We start from the raw sequence: 23,917 nt of genomic DNA on the forward strand, positions 1-23,917 counted from the left end.
TAAGAATGGCCTTGAGACCTCCCCATTGCCTCCCAGCTTGGTGACCTGTCATTTAAACGCTTAGTTCTTATTCCTGCTCCCTTATTGGGGCGTGATTTAATCGTGAAATCGGGGACCCAATTTTCTCTTCTGAGATCTCCAGATGACCTTTTTGTGCTGCTCCCAAAGCTCCCCCTTATTTCCTCTGAAATCTGGGAGAAGATAGATTTCTCCAATCCGGCCTTAGCCAGGATTAAGAGATTCCTTAAACACAGACTTTTGGAGCCGCTTAACTGCATTCTTGTCTTGATCTGCAGTCCCAAAAGGAAGGGCCATGCCCTGGGCGATCCCATAGAGTCACTTACTTCTCAAAGAAGCTGGACTGGGTCTCCCTGGGATGGCCCTCCTGCCTCAGAGCGGTGGCTGTCACCGCCCTTTTAATTGAAGAGGCCCAAAACTAACCTTGGGACTTGGGACGGCCATTGGAGGTTCTAACCCCCCTCCGGTCTGGAGCATTTCAGAAGTCAAAGGACACCAGTGGCTTGTGGGTGGGAAGCTTGCCAGATGTCGGGCTCTCCTACCGACCTGACTCTCCAGGTGTGTCACACTCCTAATCCTGCCACCCTAATCCCTGACAACAGTCAGCCAGGAGACATCATTCCTAACTGTGAGGAAGCTTTCGAATCTCTCTACTCCAGCCGGCCTGACATTCCCCTTGACAACCCGGATGGGGAGTGGTTCAGAGATGGGTCGAGCTTTCTTGAAAATGGGGACAGAAAGGCGGATTATTCTGTGGTGACCCTCAATGGCACCCTAGAAGCTAAGCCACTGCGCCTGGAACTTCTGCTGCAAAGGCTGAACTCACTGCCCTGACCAGAGCTTTGGGGCTGGGAAAGGGAATGAGAGTGAACATCTAGATCAGGGGTCCTCAAGCTTTTTAAATAGGGGGCCAGTTCATTGTCCCTCAGACTGTTGGAGGGCCGGACTATAGTAAAAACAAAAACTTTGTTTTGTGGGCCTTTAAATAAACTTCATAGCCCTGGGTGAGGGGGATAAATGTCCTCAGCTGCCGCATCTGGCCTGCGGGCTGTAGTTTGAGGACCCCTGAATAGTGACTCCAAATGTACTTTTCATATTTTGCATGCTCCCAGGGCTATGTGGAAAGAGAGGGGACTTTTGACAGCAAAGAATTCTCCCATTAAACACGCAGGAGAAATTCTACAGCTATTGCAAGCCTTTCACGAACCCAGGGAGGCTTCTGTCATGTTTTGTAAAGGACACCATAAGGGAGATTCACTTCAGGCCAGGGGAAATAGGTTGGCAGATTTAGCTGCCAAAGCTGCTGTATAACCCTGACCATGGCACCTTTAATTCCCCAGCTCCCTGATTCTTATCCCCTTCCTGTAGTTCACAGGGAAAAACCTTTGCAGAAGAAAGGGGATATATCCTTCCTCCTTCTGGCTGGTTTCAAACGCCCTCAAATCAATTCTTAATCCCAGAGGCAAGTCGATGGAAACTGCTCTCTGGTCTTCATCAGGCTACACACCTGGGGAGAAATGCTCTCCAATCCCTGGTGAAACGCATTCTCACTGGCCACAAGCTGGGAGGAACAACCAGGAAGGTCTGCCAGGCCTGCCCATCTGTGCCCAGTGAATCCTGAGGGAGCTGTTAAGCCTCCCCCTCTCCTGAAGCCGGTTTGGAGAAGAGCACATGCCCAGGAGAAGATTGGCAAACAGACTTTACACAAATGCCCCCCTGTAGAGGTTTCAAGTTGCTTCTGGTCTTTGTTAACACACTTACTAACTGGGCAGAGCTTTTCCTTCCAGGACTGAGAAGGCTCAGGAGGTATCGAAGTGCTTACTGAAAGAGAGCTTTCCTCGCTTTGGCCTTACAGAGCGACAATGGCCCAGCCTTCACTTCCCAGGACACCCAAAATGTGGCCGAGGCCCTCAAAATCCCACGGTCCTCTTCCGGAGGGCAAACAATTGGCCAAGTTCTTTTTTACATAAGGGTTTGGGGGTGAGATTGCATTGAGTCAGAGGGCTGAGGCAGAAAAGGGATTACTGCTATTGAGTTTAGCAATCCCTTATCTTCATTGTTGTTGTTCAGTCTGCCTCTGTGATCCCATGGACTTTACCCTTGCAGTTTTCTTGGCAAAGATACTGGAGTGATTTGTCTTTTTTTTCTCCAGTGTATCCCCATTTTACAGATGAGGAACTGAAGGAAATACAGGTTAAGTGACTTGCTCAGGGTCACATGGTTAGTAAATATCTGGAGGCTGGACTTGAACTCAACTCTTTCTGACTCCAGGTTTGGTGTTCTACCCATTATATCACCTAGCTACTTTACTGGTTGAACTGGCTACAGCCAGAACCACAATATCATTTTATACCTAGGTATGGGGACCTGGTCTGTGGATAGAAAGTCGGGAGAAGAATGCAAAGGGAGGTAGGATAAGGAAAGTCAGTATATAAAAGTGGAAGGGAACCACCAAGAGGAGGAAGGTCCTAATAAAAGGAGAATGGAAAAGAAAAAGAGAGGTCTCAATGTGGTCTGTTTCTCTTTGGGGCTTAAAATAACAAATAAATAATAATAATAATAAATAATGTAATTAATAAAACAACAAAAATAATAAAAATAAATAAATAACTAAATAAAATAAACATGTGGTCTGTTTCTCTTTTGAGCAGATTATCAGGACTAATAATCACTATTTTTTTTTCTGAGGTAGGAAATTTTGCAGAGGCAATGGACTTGCCATAATTTTATTAAGCTTTCATAACAATATATCACCTTAGAACTCCTTTCAGTCTGAAGCTTCAAGCTTTACAAATGTGCTATTAATTGTTTCACCTGGGAAAACTGAGGTAGGAGCCTTGGTCAACATGGGATAGCTTCTCTAGTAACCTAATTACTACCATTGTCTCCTTTGCCTTGGGTAGGAGAATGGACCCTGATTAGTGTTCCTGCACTTGTCAAAAGGAGTTGAAATGCTTCCAAGGGATCTTCCCTACCAATCCATCTGGGAATTGGGTACAATCACTACCGTGTTCTCTATACACTAGGAGGAAATATTAACCTTGTTGTGCCGAGTTCCTATACCTGTCAAAGGGAGTTGAAATGTTTCTGAAGAACTTCTCTGAAGGGATCTTCCCAGACAATCCATCTGAGGATTAGGTGACTTGCTAAAGGGATCTTTCCTGCCAATCCATTTGAGTTAATAGCTGAGAATTAGGTGATTTGCTAAAGGGATCTTCTCTGCTAATTCATCTGAGTTAATGGCTGAGATTTAGGTGATTTGCTTTGGACAAGTGATTCTTGAAGGGAACCCTAGCAAGTGACAATAGCAGCATCCACCACTGTGTTACCATAGTCACAGTGCCAGGATTAAGGGAGCTTTTCAAGAATTAAGGAAACGGAGAGATTACCTGAAACCTCCAGAGCCCTCCAATGTCACTGGTCCTCTCAAAGCACACGGGTTCCAGACCTTCTTCCAGGCAACATTTGATAGAGCTGAGCCCACTCACACCAGCTCCAATCACGGCGATTCTCATCTTGGTCATTTTCTCTGGCGAGATCCTCTGTGGGAAGGAAATTCCACCTGCCAGAGAGAATGGGAGAAGAGGGATCCCTGAGCCGGGGAATCTTGGAGTTGTAAGGGGACTCTCTCAGTGGACTGACAACATTATGGAGTGGGAGGAAGTCTATCTAACACACTCCCTGGTTAGCCGGGGCCCAAATTCCCTCCGTGCCAGCTGTCACAGCTGCCCAGCCAGAGTGCTCTCAGGAAGGCTCCGGACTGGACTTTATCCCTCTCAGGTCCCGGGGAGGGCAGTAGATCTGAGAGGTCTCTTCTATGGCAGCTGAGGGAAGCAGGTGGGCCCAGACAGCCCCTGAACTCACCTCCTTTCCAGTCCTGTCCTCTCCTGATCTTCTGGCACTCACTGGTGGTGACAAAGCAGGGGAATGCCAGAAAAAGGCTGGGGAGGAGCTGCTCTGCTCCACCTCCCTTTTGAAGACTCCCACTTCTTCAGGTCAGGCTGGGGATTGAATGTTTGCTGCCAGAGGAGGAAAAAAAAACCAACAACAACCCAAGCAGTGAACAAGAGTTTGGGGTTTGATTTCAGACTGGACCTAGAATTGCCTGGGTGGGGACCCTGCATCTGCATCTGCTCTGAGAGGCTGAGTCTGGAGAATGTCCTGAGAATTCGGTGACTTCCCTAGGGTCATTCATACATGTATCTATATGTATGTGTAAAGGTGTGTTTTTAACCCGAGTCTCCCCGACTCTGAGGCCGGCTTTTGACTGCCAAGTTGATGAGGGCTAAGAGGCGGGAGGGCTTCCCAAGTGGAGGGAGCAGCGAAGGAAGGATGAAGGACAAAGGATCAGCGAAGTCACAGGTACAAAGGTGCTCAGTGCACAGTGTGAGGAAAGGTTCAGAAGGGAGGCAGGCGGAAAGTTTCATTGAATTCATTCCATAAGCAGGTACCAGAGGGCATTGAACTGATCAGATCTGCTTAGAATGGAAATGAGCCCGGCAAAGGGTAGGGGTAGGTGTGGGATTAGACCAAGAAATCTAGTGATGATGAAGGCTGATAGGATGGCAGCAGTGGGTACTACTGTCAACGAGGCGAGATTTCTAGATAAATTGTAGATATTGAATCTTAGATAAATCCTACCCCAACCTAGTGCCTCAAACTTTGTCAATAAGTACCCAGAGTCCTCTCCCAAATCTTAAGTAAAAGTCTGGGGAATGGAAAATCCATGAGATTATCAATACAGAGCTGGATCCCCTTATTATACAATGGAGGCCCAGAGAGAGTAAGGGAATTTTATAATGTCACACTGGCAGTTGGCAGCAGAGTTGTAATTTGAACCTAGGACCTTTGTCACCTTTCTTCCTTCCTTGGCTTTCCCTTTCTGTGTCCTTTGCTTTCTCTGCCTCTTGTTCTCTCCTCTCTCCTTTGAGCTCTTAATTTCCCTGTTGTATCTCCTCCTCCTTCTTTTATGCATCTTCCCTCAAGAAAAAAAATTAAAATTGTTTTGCACACATTACTGTGGCAAGTTTGACAGCAGCTCTAGGAGTATTTGCATTTTACACCTCCCCCCCCCCCCCCTTTTTTTTTTTTCTAATTATGGGAAGAAAAGCTTAGCTTCTGTTTAAGGGGATTTCAGGTATTAGTGGGTAAGGAGGGAAGTAGCAAGGGAGTCTTCTTAGGGCCTTTGAAATCATACTATTTAGGCAATAGCTAGTTAGTGAAATCACTTAAGCCTTTCAGCTGTTTCCTCATCTGTAAAATTAATGGGTGGGATTAGATCAGAGTTTCTCAAACTGTAAAAGTGGTGATGGTGCTTGAATACCAAAATCAGCTTTGTTGTTTGAATTGGTAATGCCTAATGTAGATATCCTACAATCAACACCTAGATCAGAGATCAATAGAAATTATAGATTTCCATTATATGATACATAAGATTGAATCAACATATGAATTTATGTAAAGTAGGTTTACAGCTATACCTAGAGTATTTTTTATAATATTCTCCTGTGGTAATCTGGAGTTCCTTTTTGACAAACAATTATGGAATCACAAAATCTGCTTTGTTGTTTGAGTTGGTAGTGCCTAATATGTGTCTTCCAATCAATACCTAGATTGGAGATCAATAGAAATGATAGATTTCCATTATATGATACATAAGATTGAAAAGTTAGCTGCTTCTTAATCTAGAATAAACATATGAATTTATGGAAAGTAGGTTGACAGCCACTCCTAGAGTACATATAATATACTCTATATTCTATATACATATAATATTCTCCTGTGGAAATCTGGAGTTCCTTTCTGACAAACAATTATAGAATCACAGAATTTAAGATCTGGAAATTCCATCAGTCAATCATGTAGCCCAGGCAAAAAAGATTCCCCGCGATATACTCAACAAAAAGTTATCCAATATTTGCTTAGAGATTTCTAATAAGCAATATTTCAATATCTTCCCCATTCCAGTTATAAATAACTCCCTTACCTGTACACACACACACACACACACACACACACACACATCTAAATTTGCCTTCTTGAGACTGCTAGCCATGACTGCTGGGTCTTCTCTTCTTCAAAATGAATATCTATAGTTTTTTAAATTGGTCCTTACATGGAATGTCCAACCATATAGAATCATCTATGTATTTTGTATTTTGTTTACAGAGCTTTAAAGAATTGCAAAACATTTAAATACATTAAATTCAAATTACTCTTACATTAATTTTGTAACATACATACTATCAATATTTGTAGGCTCAGATCTTTGCCAAGGACAAAGTGATCTGGGACATCTCAGAGAGGCCATCCCAAACTAGTATTTCCTAATTCTAACTCTAGTGCTCTGTCTCTTAAGCTACGGAGCCTTTCCTATCAAGAGGCAGTTTGGTATTTTGGTTATTCAGAAATGCTAAATCTTGTTTCTGCCTCTCACAATGTCTCTCCACTCAAATAGCTACCATCTGAGTTCAGATCTTCAATGCTTCTCAACTAGACGATTGTAATAGTTTTTAAATGGTCTCTCAGCTTCAAGGTTCTCCCCACTTCAGTAACTGCCAAAATTATTTTCCTAAAGAACAGGTTTGAAAATGTCACCTTCAACTCAACAAAAGCCAGGAGCTTTCAACTGCTTCTAAGTTCAAGTTTATAAACTTTATACATATATATGTGTGTGTGTATAACATTTACTATTATATTATTTTACATATATGTATATATTTATATACGTAAACTTTATAAACTTTAAAATGCTTCACACCCTGGCTCTTTACCACTTGTTATTTTTATATGTATAGAGATACTTCTGAAATCCAGCCATATCGATTTACTCCTTTCCCCTGTTTTTTAGAATCTCTGACTTCCTCCAAGTCAGCTCAGAAGACAATTTTTTGGGTAGACCTTTCCTAGTTTACTCAGGTGCTAAGACCTCTCTTCTAAGTTACCTATTTCATATGAATCTTGTATATACCTGTATTGGGATATGATGTCCCCATTAGACTAGTAAACTCCTTGAGGGGAGGGCAGAGAGAACCATTTTTTCCTTTTTCTTTGCAGCCCTGGTGTTTTTGCTGTTCAGTAGTCTTTGACTCCAAGTGACCCATGGACTTTGTCCACAGGATTTTCTTGGCAAAGGTATGGGAGTGGCTTGCTATGCCTTTCTCCAGTGTGTTCCAATTTACAGATGAGGAACTGGGGCAAATAGGAGTTAAGGGACTTGTCCAAATCACACAGCTAGTGCCTTTCTGAGTGATTAATTGAGCACCAGCCTTGGAGCTAGGAAGCTCTGAGATCAAGTCCTTCCAGGAACAAATCATCCAATGTCTCCAGGACTTAAAAATTATAGATGAATCAGTGGAGGAGTTTCCACTCAAGAGCTGCTCACAAATTAAACCAAATTAAAAAACAAACCATAACTCATCTCTTCCCCAAGACACCCCAAACTTTCTTCAATGACCTGTGACTTCATTGATAGAGGGACTTAGTTCACTCATACAAAAAGCAACATTTCCATAATGTGACTGATGGTTTTTGAGAATCATTGTTGCTCCCCAAATTCAGCATGTCTCCCCATTGCTCTGACTGTTGATAATCTTCTGAAACTCAGCTGATATGTTCTGGGATGACATAGTCAGTCACAGGGTCCTGCTGGAAACTTTTTCATCTTGGAAGAACATAATATGTTCAACCAGAATAGCATTTGGAAACCAGAGCCAATTTTATTAGAACCGTATGAATTTAGGTATTCATTCTTTTGGACCAATGTCCATTATGGATAACTATAATAGTTGGGAGAGGAAAGAGACATATTCTAGTACCAAATGCCCAATATGGAAAAATATTGTTTTCTTCAATTTTTTTAGTGGTTGTAATATACATTTTGGGTAAATTACCAATTTTTTTAAAAAGTCAGTTCTATATTTTGACAAAATTACAAGAAACATTACAAATAAAACTCTTGATTCTTTAAAAAGTTAGCATGCTGAACTGAAGAGCCCGTCAAAATGTTGGCTTATATAAATTCCTTTTAATTGTGTAGGCCAGAAGTTTCTACAGTACTTCTAAGATGAGCTATTGTGTTTGCTGTTGCTCCCAACTACCAATATCCTTATCGATCAGAAATAATACCATTCTTCTTACCAAGTAAAACTATTGCTAGATTAGGTACAAATTTAATTTGTCTGGAGATTTGAAAAATTCAGTTTATTGTTATTTGGTAAGATGAATAGTTTGCATTTTAAATGACTTTTTAAAAAAGATTTGACTGTAGCTCTTTTTCCAAAGTCTTGCTGGTGAAGCAAAGTAAAAGGTAAGACCCCTGCAGGGAGTTTGGAAATCCCTGGACTGGATGATTCTCCAGGTCCCTTCCAATTTGAACATTCTGGGATTGACCAGGTTTGACCTCAGGATTCAAGGCTATCTATCTGAAATCTGACTGGCTGTCTTAGTCTTCATCTTCCTTCCTTCTCTTCTGCATCTCTCCCTCCTTTTCTCTTACCCTTTTCTTTCCTTTGCTTGTTATATCTTTGGTCTGCCAGTGGCAACTAGTGGCACTGCTGAATCCCTCCTGAAGTCCTGGGGGTTAAGGCTTACACTTAGCCCTGCTCTGAAGTCTCTTGCTACCGTTCTGGATTTAGTTTACCAACTAAGTAAGTTTTAAGACACTGCCCTGAATGCCCTTTGGCTCTAAATAATCTTTACCCAGCACACCTGATTATCTCCCTGGAGAAATAGCACTCTCTCAAAGATTATGTTATTCAGTTACCTATAAAAAAAGATATGTGCTCTGTAAAGAACTCCGATTTCCATCAATGCAATAATCCAGCAATCATTTATGAAGAACCAATTTTATGCAAGGCACCGTGGTAGGGATACCAAGAAAAAAAAAGCAGCTCCTGCCTTCCGAGAGCTTATATTCTGTGTTGTATCTGAAGGGATGTAACATGTTAAAAAAAACAAGCACATTCAAGGTGATTTGAGAAGCTCTAGCAATTAGGGATATCAGGAAGAGCTTCCAAAAAGAGCCATAGAGCAGATGAAAGAAGCCACCGATTTTAAGCAGTGGAAGTAAAGTTAGGAAGTGCCTGTATCCTTACATGGGGGAGAATTTATGCAAAGGGCCCAGAGGAAGGAGATGTAAAGTCAAATTTGGAGAAGAATAAGCAAGAAATATTGATGCAAACAGACAGTATCAAAGAGAGTACTGTGAAACAGGCCTGGGAAGGGAAATATAATGTGAGTTCCTCAAGAACAAAGACTGTTTTAGAGCTTAATGATGATGATGATTAACATTTATATTGTATTTATTATGTGCCAGGCACTATGCTTAAATACTTTATAATAATTACCTCATTTGATCTTTTGATTATTTTTTTTTTTTATCATTTGATCTTATCTCCCAACTCTAGGAGATAAATGCTATCATAATCCCCATTTTTACAGAGATTACGTCACCTGCCCAGGTCACACAGCTAATAAGGATCCAAAGCTGTATTTGAACTTATCCACTACAATATTTTTGAATATAGTAAAGTACTTAATATTTAAAAAATAGCATTTCCCCTCATTCATAGGATATAAAGCTGTGAGGGATTTTAAGAAATAAATTAGTTCAAATATCTCTCTTTGTGGATGATGAAAATGAACCTGGGAGTGAGAAGTAGCAGAGGTAGGATTGAAACGGATTTATCAGATGCTATTTATAGACGCCAATAAATATTGAATGGTGTTTATTGGAACAGAGATGGAAGATGTGAATGAGAAGGTAAACATCCCTGGAGATGACACATAGACCTTACCATGAAATGTTCTGCCAGAAACACCATCTCTGGCTGGGCACTCAGACTTAAGAACAACAGCAAAATCCAACAAAAAACAAAAAGGGAATTGCATATTTTTTTAATATTACCTCCCAGAGTGGGGGAAAATTCACTTGGGCAATAAATCAGTACAAAAGTGATAGGCACTATTCCGTGTATTAGGAAAATACCAGAATTTAACTAATTCACAGTAAAATGTAAATGGCTAATGATAAGACTTTAATATTGTTCCCAAATTTATTTTGCCTTTATTAGAGATTTCAGTCTAAACTACAGGAATGATAGTAGTAGAATTTCAGGCAGTAGGGAGAAGTTGATTTTGGGGGCAATTAGATCTTCCCCAAATCTACATAGAATCCACCCCCTACCTATCTACCTGCATGTAAGTATGCCTCTGACTGCATTTCTCACTTGCCCATACAATCTGACAATCTACTTACTGTTCATTTACTTAATTATGCTTTCTTATAAACCTATTTTTAAATAACACATATACAATTTTACAAGTTTTGTTGAACACCATGAAAAACAGGGAAGTAATTGAGAATTTTCAAGACTGACTTCAGCCACAGATCTGGATTCAATTCTCAGCTCTACCACTGGAGGGCTCAGATTCAGTCACTTACTACTTATTTATTAGCTGCTGGGCAAGGATGTGTTTATAGTTAAGTTAGATTATGAAGGACAAACCATGAAATTACTAGAATTAATGGAAAATGCATTTTGTGTCACCCGGGAGAAACACATGGGGCTTAAGTTTTCCTAACCATTGTGCATAAATAATATTACTCACGCTACTCATGTCATAGGATTCTTGAGTTGTGATGATCAAATAAATCTCCAATATACAATTTTTCTTTTTCTTTCTTTCTTTCTTTCTTTCTTTCTTTCTTTCTTTCTTTCTTTCTTTCTTTCTTTCTTTCTTTCTTTCTTTCTTTCTTTCTTTCTTTCTTTCTTTCTTTCTTTCTTTCTCTCTTTCTCTCTCTCTCTCTCTTTCTCTCTCTCTCTCTTTCTTTCTTTCCTTCCTTCCTTTTTTCCTTCCTTCCTTCCTCCCTACCTCCCCCCTCTTTCTCCCCCTCTCCCTCTCTTTCTCCCTCTCTCCCTCCCTCCCTTTCTCCCTCTCTTCTTCCCTCCCTCCCTCACTTTAACAAATAACTGATTTAAAAAGTTGTTTATTACAATTTCTAATACCAAATGAAATGAGACTTTCCATAATCATAGTAAACAGAAAAAGTCTGCATGAAACTGCAGATCTTTATTCTGTTCAGTTTGCTTCTCTTTTATTAGATATAATAAATTCTGTAATTTTGCATTCAAAGTGGTCCTGCTTTCCTGTCCCTTTTCTTCTTCTTTATTTGTATATTTTAATGCTAATTACTAAATTTTTAGTCCCTTCTTCATTAATCAATTGGCTTGAATATTATTTATTGAATACATTGAAGAATTATCCTTTTCACTATGTTACCCATATCTTTCTAAAAATATTAATTCCTTTAATATCTTATGATTAAATAAATATTAGTTACTAAATATACAGCTTAATATCATGAAATCAATAAAAAATTCAAATACATAGATATTTTGGCTATGAGAAAGATCATATTCATACTTCTTATAACAAGAAACACTTTCTTTTTTAAAATAAGTTTTTATTATGAATTTAAACACCAAATGGAGCCCGGAATACTGCATTACTTCCCAGAGTCAGAAAGTCTTGAGTTCAAATCTAGCTTCAGATGTATACTAGGTCTGTGATCTGGACAAGTTACTTAATTTGTGTCAGCCTCAATTTCTTCATCCATAAAATGGGGATGCTAATAGTACCTACCTTACAGGGTTGCTGTAAGGATCACATGAGATAATATTTATAGGCATTTAACAAATGTGTGCTTTCTTCTCCCCTTCCCAACTGAAATGAGTACTTCCATATTCTTAGCAGAACAAAAAAAAAAAAAATTGTATGTAAAACTGTAGATCTTTATTATGTTTAGCTTGTTTTTCTTTTAAAGCATGTAACGCATTAAATTGTAATTTTGTTTTCAGGGCAATCCTGCTTCTCTGTGGTTATTTCTGGCCTTCTATCAGTTCTTTCACTTTAAAAAAAGTGGTATCAACATTTCTTTCACTTCCCTATGTCTCCATTCTACTCTTCCCCTATTGGATTTAAAGGAAAACAAGTCCTTTACAAAAATATCCACAATCAAGAAAAAAACAAATTTCCACATTGTCTTTGTCTGAAAAATCCTCTTGGTGCAGAGGTGGGTAGCATGCTTCATCACTATAAGAGACAAATGCCTTACCAAGAGTTCTACCACTGACTTGCTGATGAATCCAGGATTTTATTTTATGTTCTTTCAAGACCAGGAGTCTAAGTTTGAAGTTCCAAAGCACAGTCTTTTATTCTCTGTCCCCCAAAATGCAAGTCCCACCTCTGTTTCCCCTATTGACTGTGTACTACAGAGGTTACAGCCTTCCTGAAGGTAGGTTACAATAGCTACAATAGCTTAGATCCCCACCTTGATTACATTTCCCATTATAGTTCACTTTATTAGGTCATAATTTCCCTTGAGTCAGTCTATTGGCAGTCCCTCTATAAGTTTTGCTTCCTTTATTCCACATCAGCTTAACCCCTAGTTTTCATTTCTTAGGTTTCAGTTTTCATTTCTCTGATTTAAATTTAATTTATTTTTTTTTAACCTAACTCTGTAGAAACTAAAATCTTATCCAACTCTCATAATCACAAGCTCTTTCTCAAGAAATTCCATTTTAGACCTTTACATTTCTCTTTTCAGTCACCATAGACAAGTCTCTCCAGAACTGTACTTACAAACTGCTAACTCTCAGATTCTTTATAGAATTCTTTTTATGTTTTTTATAAAGTAACAATTGAGACAGTTCTTAAAAAAATAAAAGGTAGAACTTTCTGTCTTCCCTATTGATTCCTCACAGATCAAAGTTAATGTACTCCTACTCTTACTGACTTCACAGGGAGAAGGACCCTTTAGAAAGCCAGTTGCAGTTGTAGCTACAAATCACCGTCTCTACAATATTCCATTTGGCTCTTTGTGCAAGAGCCTAAAATAACATTTCCTCTCACAGCTAGGAGTATATCAAATCCATAGTAATTGTAAATATAAATCATATAATTTAGATACATTGTTACTTCTATGTATTATATTTATTATTATATATTGATATTTATTATTTATATTATATATTTATTATTTTATTATATATTATATAATATATATTTAGATATGTGTATGTATATACACACATTTGTATATAAACTCCATATTTCAACCAAATTAGCCTTCCTTTATCTCATAATTGATACTTTATCTCATCTCTCCATGTGTTTGCATTAGTTAACCAGACCTGCAATGCATTTCTTCTTCTCCTCTGCCTTGTAGAATTTTTTGCTTCTTTCCACACTTATTTTAAATGTCACTCTTTATATGGAAACTTTCTTAAATTCTGTGCCCCAACCCCCTTATCTTAAATATACATACATACATGTCTCTTCTGATAGAGTATCAGCTTCTGGAAAGTAAGAACTGTTTCATTTAGATCTTTGAATCCAGAAAGCTTATCACAATACCTGTCACACAATAGATATTTAATAAATGTTCTCTAATTGATTAAAAGGTCTCAGTTCAGGCAATGGTCATCTGACTTTGGAGAAACCCACAAGTTTTGTTTCAGAGCTGGTGTGAATTGAAGAACATTAACCCCAAGACTTCCCAGGGAGCTCCTAGGTACATTTTGCATTTTGTTTGCCCATGCAGCTATGTAAGAGAGTTACCTCAATTTGTGGGCAATATATGTGACCTTTGATTTTCCAGTGTGGCCCAAACCAGATTAAAATGTAATTGGGAAATATTTAACAAAATAAAGTGCAATTAAAACATAGATAAAATCGATTACATTTTAAAGCTAAGTCAATATGCAACTCCCAGATGTCCTTACATATAGTTTAGTGTCCCTTCTTTCTACCTGAGTTTGAGAGCACTGTTTAAATGAGCTTTGAGCTATTTGAATCTACCCAGCTTCAATTCTATAGGAAACAGAGAGAGCTGTGAAAAATCTTGATCCCTGTGATTTCATGACCCAGACACGAATATATGCTGAAATGGGGGTTGGGTGCACTGGGTTTAGACCAGAAGAGTTTTTGCTGTTCGGGAGGGAATAAATCTAGGGATTCAATGTTCCTAAGAGTAATTAGTATTCCTGCTTTTATCTTTAATCTGTAACCTGAGCTCTTCCTACCCTTAGAGTTGTTACCATGGAAACTCGAGGCACGGGAAACGCTTGGCCACTGACATTTCCCCGAGATTCCTAAAGTGCCCTTGAATTTGCCCTTGGCAGACTGGCAGACTGGCAAAGTGGAGTTAAGGGTGACCGAGAAACCCAAGCAGATTGAGAGACAGAGCAAGAATACTGCTCAGCATCCCTGTGGACCAGGACTTATCAACGGAGCAGGATGCATGAAGCAGAGGAATGAATGCTGATGACCAGGGATGGTCAAAGTGGAGCTAGCTGAGCTAGGAGAAGTGGCCAGCAGACCCTGGGCCTGCCCAGTCTGCGGTGTTTTTAATTCTCCCTTCAGTCCCCACTGTGAGAAAGCTGCTTTACCCATTTGTTAAGGACCATGCCTAGGTGAAAGGGCAGTTCTCTGAAAGCCTCCACAGCTGTGAATCATAACATCTGAAGAAGTTGCAAAGCAGCTTTTATTGACACAAGTGTTGCTCGTGGACTGGAAATGAAATAAATTGGAGGCAGAGGGAAGAGGAGAGGTCAGATAACAGAATTACCTCTCAGGACAGAGGTCAGAGAACAGCAGCTGCCTCTCAGCCTCCTTGTATCATCATCACTCTCTCACATGAAGCAACCCATTCTACAGGTCTGAGGAAGACCTCCAGCAGCCCTTACAGGTGACTCCCATTTCACAACACCTATTGCCAGTGAGTTACTTTGTTGTTCTCCATGGAAAAGCACAGGAGAGGGAAATACCTGGTTTGCTCCTTCCTATCATTGCAACCAATTTACTCTCATTTCCTCCCTTTCTCCCAGTCAACCTTATATAAAAGAAACCAGATGACCATCATGAGTCTCTTGGACTGAAATGTATAAAAAGGAGAAGTGGAAGTGGGGAAAGGAGACTGGCTTATTTGTATCCCAAACAAGTTAGCATAAAAAAAATCTTGAAAGGAAAAAAAAAAGCTGAAAAGCCGTCTTTGGTAGGAAATATGTTGGAGCTGCTGATCCTGACTAACCCAGACCTGGAGGAGGTTGTGAGTTTTATTGAAATTGTAGCTGGTTCACTGTCCTTATTTTAGCATTTGGGAACTCCTGGCCTCCCTCACACATAACTAGTCTGATAAAATGCTTTGTAAATTAATATCCTTGGGAATGGTGAAGGAGTCATCAAACTAGGAGTTGATAAATAGATTGAAGCAATGAACTGAGTGATCTGATTAAAAAAACAGATTTATACTCATGAGGTAGTAGAGCTAAGGAGAGACTGGCATCCAGTACCCTAAAATCCTGCAGAGAGAAATAGGAAATCTCTTTGATATCTAGAGCAAATCTTATTATTGAGCAGGCTACGTTCCAGATGCTAAATGTTTCAGACTGAAGTGAGTCTGATGGGGAAAACTTGGAAAACTTGTGGGAGTTAGCATTTAAAGTAGGTTTTATGATAAATTTAACTAGCAAAAGGGACAAAGAGTTAAGTGACTTGCCCAGGGCCATGTAGCTAGGAAGTGTTAAATGTCTGAGACCAGATTTAAGTTCTTAAAAAGTTTTAAACTATTAAAGCTTGAGACTGCCACAAGACTTTTGGGATACTCTGAATATAAAACATCTATGGAGTGTTTGCTGTGTGCCAAGCACTGTGTTAAGTACCAGGAATTCAAATATAAGCCTAAAAAGTTTAAAATTCCTCTCTTTAAGGATTTTATTGTCTAGTGGGGGAAGACAAAAATATAAAAAGTTAAGTTGGACAGTGTGATGAGGAAGAAATTGAAAAATTCTGAAGATGTATAAGAAAAGAAATAAGCATACATGGCATAGTACTTCCTTAAATGGTGATTCTGGACAGACGGAGCGGGGGAAGCAAGAGCAGAGATAGGAGAGAAGTGAGCATGGAGGCCCTGGATATTGCCTTAAATCAAAACTTCTTAAACTGTGGGTTGCAACCCCATATGGAACTATACAACTTAATGTGAAGGACATGAAAAATTAAGATTTATTATCAGCAAATTTTTTTATTCGTTATAGATATACCCAGATTTGCATAAAAATTTCTCAGGTGAAAAGGGATTGAGAGTGGGAAAAGTTTAGGAAACCCTGTGGTGGTTTTGATATATTGTTGTTTATCCTTTGTTCTTGAAGAAGATCAAGACATCAGGGAGGGGATACCAGGACCTGCAAGTTAATTAGATTTAAGTGAAGGAGGGTTTTATTATACACGGTGGAAATAGAAGCCAATTTCAGATGGAGGGCATGAGCAGGTAGATAGGAGGCTAGGAAAGGCCTCCTTTAGGAAGAGCAATTTGAGCTGGGTTTTGAAGGAATCCAAGAAAACGAAAGGGTGAAGGGAAGGGGTAAGACATTCCCCATATGGGGATCAATCAGTGCAAAGATAGTCAGGAGACAGGGCCATGTTCCAGAAAGTGCCAGTAGGGCAACATGGCTAGATCACAGAATGCATATTGTGCAAGGAGACTCAAGAAGGGGCCAAGTTAATAGGAGTGTTACATGCCAACAAGAGGGATTTCTATTCAGTCTTGGGAGATAAAGGGGAGTCACTAGAGCTCTTTGAGAAGAAGGCTGTCATTGCCAGACCTGATTAAGATAAATCATCTTGGCAGCTGAGTGACAGATGGATTGGAGTAGGAGACATTAGGCAGAGACAAGCAGTGAGATGATGAGAGCTAGGGAAGGCCATATTCCAAGATTTATAAAACTAGATTATTAAATAACGGCAAATTTGCCTCTTGACATTAGGGTCTTCAGGTCATTTTGCCCATTCTTTGTGCATTTTTATACAGGTTCCTAAGGCAGTCTTGTTTCTTCAATTCTGATTCTTTGATTTTTAGGATATTTCTTTTAGCTGGGACATTATAATGGGACAATTTTTTTTTCTTTCCCTTTCCTTTGCATTTAAGTCCCTTTTCATCATATTTGCAAGCCTCTAAACATTCTTACCAATCTTTGTGTGTGTATATTCTAACAAAGACCAGGAGTCTATATTTTAAACCATGGTTTAAATGGCCATAAACTTTTCACATACCATCTCCTTGATCTCTAATTCACTCCCCAAATCTGCCCTTGCCTAATAAGCAGCAGTGATGAACTATATCACCTGTGCCCCTAAGGTTTTTTTAGCTGCTTCATAACCTTTAGCACTATTTTAAAAGAATCCTGGAAATATTGTCATTAGGATCATTGGGATTTGATAGGAAAGAACCCAGGATTAGAATATTTAGAATATTAGAATATAGTTGGGTATACCTTGTTCAAAAGGAACAATAAGGAAAAGGGGCACAGGAGGCAGAATAGCAGTATATAATCAGAAGATCTAATCATAGGAGATGATTTAAGAACTAGAAGAGGAAAGCACTAAAAATAAGTGCTAAAGCAATTTACAGTACATAGCCATAGTCTGCTTTGTGAAAGAGGGTGCTATATTTACTCTATGTGGGGGGAATGGATCTGACAGAGGGTATTTACATATATATATGTTTGCATGTGTCATATATGTGAATCTATCTATATCCGTATCTTATTCGGATGTATCTTCTTTGGTATCTCAGTAACTTCTTATTAAGGAGGGACTGTCTCTTTAGATAGTCTGCACCCTTACACCTGTATCATGGGCAGGATACTAGAGAAATGAGCTTGAGGAGAAAACCCTCCAAGGGAAATCCCAAGCTGGCCATCCACATCTATGTGAGATTGGCCAACATGTTGGAAGCCTGCATGAATGGGTTTATGTTTCCCAACTTCTGGGAGGATTAGGCTGCTTGTTGGAGGAGGTGAAAGTTCCACACGTTGGGGTACTGGGCTACTGAAGTCTGAGTGGAAGCTGAGAGGATGTGAGAGTGGAGGAAAATCTCCAACAAGGAGGAGATGTGTGTTCCTTTATGGCCCTACTATTGGCCAAAGATTTCATGGAGAAAATGGAAGAGCAGAGTAGGAAGTTGAAGACTCTTGCCTGCTGATTTTTTGGCTGGGAGGAAAAAAGTTGTCCTGGCCCCAAGTCAGTGCAATTACAAGAAGGAACAGATGGGGTGCTAAGATATGGTGGGAAATGTGCTAGGAAGAGAGCAATAAGGGGAAGCTGAGGGTGTAGAACAGGAAAAGAAAATTGTACTTAGGCTACATGGTCAAGATTATCCCCCAGTAAAGCACAGGAGTATGAGAGGTACAGCTGAAGAGCTAGTCACATAGTGGGAGTACCCCGGCTGACTTGGATGATTAGTCAGCAAAGGGAGAGTATACCTGCTTTTGGTACAACTTTGGGATTCCGGGGGATGGTATCTCCCTTACAATAAGGTGGAGAAAATCAGTAACGTCATTGCCCATCCCAACAGCTCCATGGGGTCAAGTGGAAAAATGGCTAGCATTCTTTCTCTCTGTGATACACTGGATTATAATGGGATATGCAGCCGAGTGAGGATGGACCTTCCAAGATATCCTAGAAAATGGAAACCAGTAGAGGAATTATGGCCAACCCTGAGGAAGCTAGGTGTGAGGCAGGCCATGAATGCACCCAGATCTGAGGGTATGGCAGACGCTGTGTTCACTGAAGGAATGAAGGGAAGTATCTGGCAAACTGTTCCCAGCCTGGGATGGTGCTTTAATCCCTATGCCGGGTCCCTGGTGGGGGCCCTGTATGGGAGGTGGGCTGTTTCTGACCTTGGGGAGGTAAGGAAGAAGAGAGAAGGTAGGAAAGAGGGAGAGAAGCAGAGGTGTGCCGCTAGCAAATACTAAGATTTTCCCAAAATAACGAGAAAGTTGATGCAGGTGGACTTGATGCAGGTGGACCTCTCAGCTGTGGGCCAAGTTGAGAGCCAGCCAAATGTCTTGGAGGCTGTTGAGAAAACTTAACACCCACACAATAGTTCATCTGCCTTTGCCCCACAGCAAAGTGTGGTGCATGTCACCTTCTGCAGGGACTAGGGTGGGGCTGAAGTCACCCCAAGTACGGCCGGGGAGGACGGTCCTCTTCATGGGGTCCTGTAACAGCCAGAGAGTGTCACCTTGGCTGATATTTGTGCTGAGAGCACCCTTGCCCATGGGAACTGCAGCTGATTCCCGAGTCCAATAACTACCTCAAGTGGCTAGGGTGCTGGCCGTTGAAGTGGGTGCTGATTATGCAAAAAGGGCAGCACCCTCTGGGCAGCATTTGGTTTTTATCTCCCCCATACCAGAATGTATATATTCTGGAAGATTTCCATTTCTGGAGTTTGGCTCTACAGATTGTAAGTGGATTCAGGCTCCAAGTTAGAGTGGTAAAAACTTCTGCAAGATGAAGCCAGAAGGGAACTGGCTTCCCTGGGGCCTCCAAAGAGCCTCCCTGGTGAACGTGAGGAGACAGCAGAGACAAAACAGGAGTGTATAGAACAGATATGCTGTGCATGTCTAGGTTGGCTTGAACAGCCATGTATGGCCAGTCCAAAAGCCATGGGTCATGAGAGTTCAGCCAAGTTGTCCCCCTATTTACTCTTCTGTACCATGTGGAAATCTTGGGGTACCTAGCAAACCACCTAGGTACACATCATGCAGTTCTTGCTTTGGTTAATGCCTTTTGGGGCCTCCTCCTGGCCCAGAAGCCTTTACATGGGAGGTCGGCAGTCCAGGGGCTGCCTCGGCATGATTTTCATAGCCTAACCATCCGCCTCCATAGAATAGCCCTGCAGCTCAGCATGTTTCTTCCATGAAGACATCCAGAGCAAACATCACACTGAGGACATAATGCTAACTTGTGAGACAATTTCTCCTATGCCTTGAATGGATACCGTCAAGAAAGGGGATGGTAAAATAGATCCAAAAGGACCTGGTACAGCTGTGAAGTTCCTCAAGGCTTTATGGTCAGGTAACAGTACTAGCAACTGCCACAGGTACCTTCCCACCACAGTAAAGGAAGTATAAGTGTGTGTGGGGTTTTAGGGTATTGGAGAACATTTATACCCCGTGGTTCAATGCTTACCACCCTGTACAAACTAATCAAGAAAGGGACCAAGTGGGAATGGGGAAAGGGGAAAAAAAACCTTTGAAAAGGCTAAAATACTAGTGCAGCAAATGAAAACTGCAGGGGTTAGACAAAAAGAAGCCCCCTTCAGTAGAGATGTCTGTTATTCCTGAAGGAATAAGATGGAACCTATGGTGAACACAGGGTCTTTAGGATTTATGGAAAGGGGCAGAAACCAGATCCTATTGAAAAACAATTACTGGGGGGGGATAACTTTCCTGGAGCAAGTGAAACGCCTCAGAAGTACAAATGTCACTTTTTGTCCCATTTATTCTATCAATGGGTAGATAGAGCAGGTATTTGTGAAACCACAGCATGTCTACCTTCAGCAAAGAGGCCATCTTGTCCTCTGAACTAGAATCTGCTTTAGGACCTGTTATATCCTTTGGTCCCCTGCCAGAAATGTCCACTATTAGCCCAATCCTTAACCTCCCCAAAGTAAAGAAGCTATGGGGATCTTTCCCCTATACGGATGGCTCAGTTTAGGGCAATCCCTCTCCACTTGATCATTGATGGTAATTCAACCTGCCTCCGGCTAAAACATGTACAGGGCATAGCAGCTAGTAGGCAGAACGGTGGTGATGGAGGCACAGAGAGTAGGGCTGTTATTAAATGATTAACTATATAATTGGCAAAAAAATGAACATCCTGTACTGGGGCAGAGACACGTGGGTTTATCAAACATGTAAAGAACAATTAATTCCAAAATGACTAAAGCTTATGAAAATCAAATAAGAAAAGAAGGGGTCCGATCACATACTTCATGTAATACAAATATGATATTGATATCGAAATATCAGTAAGAAACAATCAGAAAGAAAATCATAGACAGAGATAACCTCTAATGAATATTGATGCAAAAGTTTTAAATAAAATGTCAACAAGAAGACTATAGCTCTTACTACAGCTCTTACTCAGTATCCTTTGTTACTCTTAAAGGCATATTATTTGTGCTAAAGAGCTAGGACCATTAAGAGAAAAGAAATGGGTGTGGAAAAGTGGTCTGCAGTCTGCCCTGCCCTTCATCTAGGCAACCCGTGTGGTTTGCCCCATCTGGCAAATGCCAGTATCAGTCACTGTGCTCTCCTATGAGATTATCAATATTCTATCTATTAAAGAATTGTCTTTTAGCCCATAGCTTTTGTCTGCTGCTTCTTTGTTTGCTCTCCAGGTGATCTGAGGTGTGTTCCTATAATAAAATTTCTTTATCATGATACCAAAATGATGTCCAATGGGTCAGATGCCCTACAGGCCACCTCTAAATGGCTCTATGGCTATCCTATAGCCTTGGCTGCCAAATGGTTGTGAGTCACAACCCATGAGGACACATACTGGCCCAAGGGATTATTGTAGAGACCCTACCCACTAATCCTCTAGCTTAACACACCCCTTTCACAGCCTGCTGAACAAGAAATGCTTTCCATGGGTACAATCATCTTTTCATATTCATTATTGGACTAGAGGCTGTTGTGACATAAGAAGAAGCCCCCACATTTCATACAAAGTGTCATTACTGATAATATTGCGGAATAGAGTTGTTAACATCAGGACGCAAATTACAAAATAAAAGGGCAATTGATCGCTGCCCAAAGTGGAATCTGTGTTGTAATACAAATTTCTTGCTGTGCCTCTATTGCTGACAAATCCCCAAATTACCAAAACACATGAAGGCCCAAGTTCCTGCCCTGGGACAATTGCCAGATGCTAAGAATTTCTTCTCTCTCTCCCTAAGGTTAGGACAGAAGGAAGAAAGTGGTAACAATTGTGGTAATTCCTCCAAGTTACATCATTTTCTTGACCTTGTATTGTTCTTGTAGATTGTGTCTCCAGTGAAGTTCATTGTCTACCTCCCTGGCTTCCTCCACAACATAAAACCCTCCCCTGCCATATTCTTGCACAGGGAACCCTGCAGAAGATTCCTACAGAAAGAACATGTGAGCAGGTCATGAGGGGCTGGAGTGTATGGTGGGAAGCAGAATCTAAGCCTGTGACCTATGATATTACAGTTATTATAGGGAGTTGATTAATAGCTTGTTCTAATTTTTTTTTTCTAAAATGGGACTATTTAAATAATTTCTTTTCTCTTCTGTTAATCTGGGCAATCTATATCTTTGTAGGTATTCCTCTATTTCACTTAGATTATCAAACTTATTTGGTATGAAGTTGGGCAAAATAACTCTTAATTATTCTACTTTCCTCTTCATTGGAGGAAAGTTCTCCCTTTTTATTTTTGAGGCTAACAATTTGATTTTCTTTTTTCCTTTTTCTAATCAAATTAACTAAAGATTTATCGATTTTTTTTTTTGTTGGGTTTTTTTTTTTCAATAAAACCAACTCTTAGTTTTATTTGTATTATAGTTATTATAAACAGTAAAACACGCCATCATGGGCTATCTCATGGCACTAAGACGTCTTTTTTTTTTTTTTTTTTTTTTTTTTTTTTTGTTTCTAGATAATATTGGTCCTGACCTATGGTGTGGAGATCTACTACTGTCCTGCCACCACCCAGGGCTGATCTTATAGATCAGCCTGTAAGAAACCCCTATCTATATCTATCTAGATCACCATGCTGACTGCTTGATACCTCCTCATTTTGGGGGGTATCTAGATGATCAGCACCCTTATATATGATCAGGTTACCGGAGGTGATATCAGATATACCAAAGTGCCTATAGATGATGTTAGAAGATGGAGCAGAGAGGAAACCAGGAGCCTAAGGTCATTGAGAAAGTTTGGAGACAGAGTCTGAGGTCTGCAAATGAAGACAAGGAGAGTGTTTTAAAGTTCTGAATTAATATTTTTCCCTTCAACAGGCTGTGCCTTTTTAATTTGCATATAGGCCAACTTTTAGTTAGGAGCTAAAAACAAAAAAGCCACAAATACACATAGAGAGAATTTTCAATTACCCTTGCTCATGGGAGGGAAGGGAAAGACATTGAGACCCTCATATGGGGTCTCATAACTGATTGTGGGGGTTGCAAAATTATGATTTATTATCAGTAAATGTTTGATTTGTATACTTATTTTATATACCTAACTACCTGGCTTCATATAAAAACTACTTGGGGGGGAAAAAGGGGTTGCAAGTGGAAATAGTCTAAGAAGCCCTTATCTTAAACATCAACTTGCCTCTTCAAACTATAAAGTGCCTTCTGTTTTAGAATACCCTTTAAAACCAGGATTAGACCACACTTCTCTGATATAAGGAAATAAAGTTGAACACATTTTGTTGATTAACCTGCTAGTCTTGGTTAAATAAAACTCTTGTTTCTATTAGCCAAGCATAGGAAACTCCTAGATACAGGCTGATACATGCCTTAGATTTTGGGAAAGCAGTTTCAAAGGGCTGAAGGAGGGAATAGGTTTCTTTTTTTTTTTTTTTTAATTTTTTTGAATTCAGTAGTATTTTGTTTTTCTAATTACATATAGAGATAGTTTTCAACATTTATTTTTATAAGATTTTGAATTCCAAATTTTCTCCTTCCTTCCCTTCCTTTTCCCCCTTCCCAAGACAGCAAGTAATCTGATGTAGATTATATATGTACAGTCATTTTAAACATTTCCATTTTACTGATGTTGTAAAAGAAAAATCAGACTAATATGGCGAGACTGCTAGACTGATAGAGAAGGAAAGCACCATAGACATATGTGTCTAGATTTTAGCAAAGCATTTGCCAAAGCCTTTCATGTTATCCTTGTGAAAAGATGTGGCTAGATAGTATAATTAGATGGGGTGGAAGCTACATGAGTGATCAAACACCAAGAGTCATTAATGGATTGATCTCAGCTTGGAGGAGCTCTAGTAGAGTGTTCCTGAAAT

General features: G+C 40.1%; 1 protein-coding gene across 2 annotated transcripts in view; it reads right to left on the reverse strand.

Annotated features, from left to right (window-relative positions):
- The window catches only part of FMO5 (flavin containing dimethylaniline monoxygenase 5), a 65,316-nt gene that overhangs the window by 30,637 nt on the left and 10,762 nt on the right, over positions 1-23,917 (reverse strand). For both annotated transcript variants that reach the window (XM_031967405.1, XM_023503513.2), the window contains 2 exons: positions 3,883-4,037; positions 3,408-3,580 (listed from right to left, as the gene is read on the reverse strand). In XM_031967405.1, coding sequence (XP_031823265.1) covers positions 3,408-3,542 — 135 coding nt within the window. In that variant the 5' untranslated portion in view covers positions 3,543-3,580; positions 3,883-4,037. The remainder of the gene's footprint in view (positions 1-3,407; positions 3,581-3,882; positions 4,038-23,917) is intronic.

This window comes from Sarcophilus harrisii, chromosome 4 (assembly GCF_902635505.1).
Source record: "Sarcophilus harrisii chromosome 4, mSarHar1.11, whole genome shotgun sequence".
NCBI lineage: Eukaryota > Metazoa > Chordata > Mammalia > Dasyuromorphia > Dasyuridae > Sarcophilus > Sarcophilus harrisii.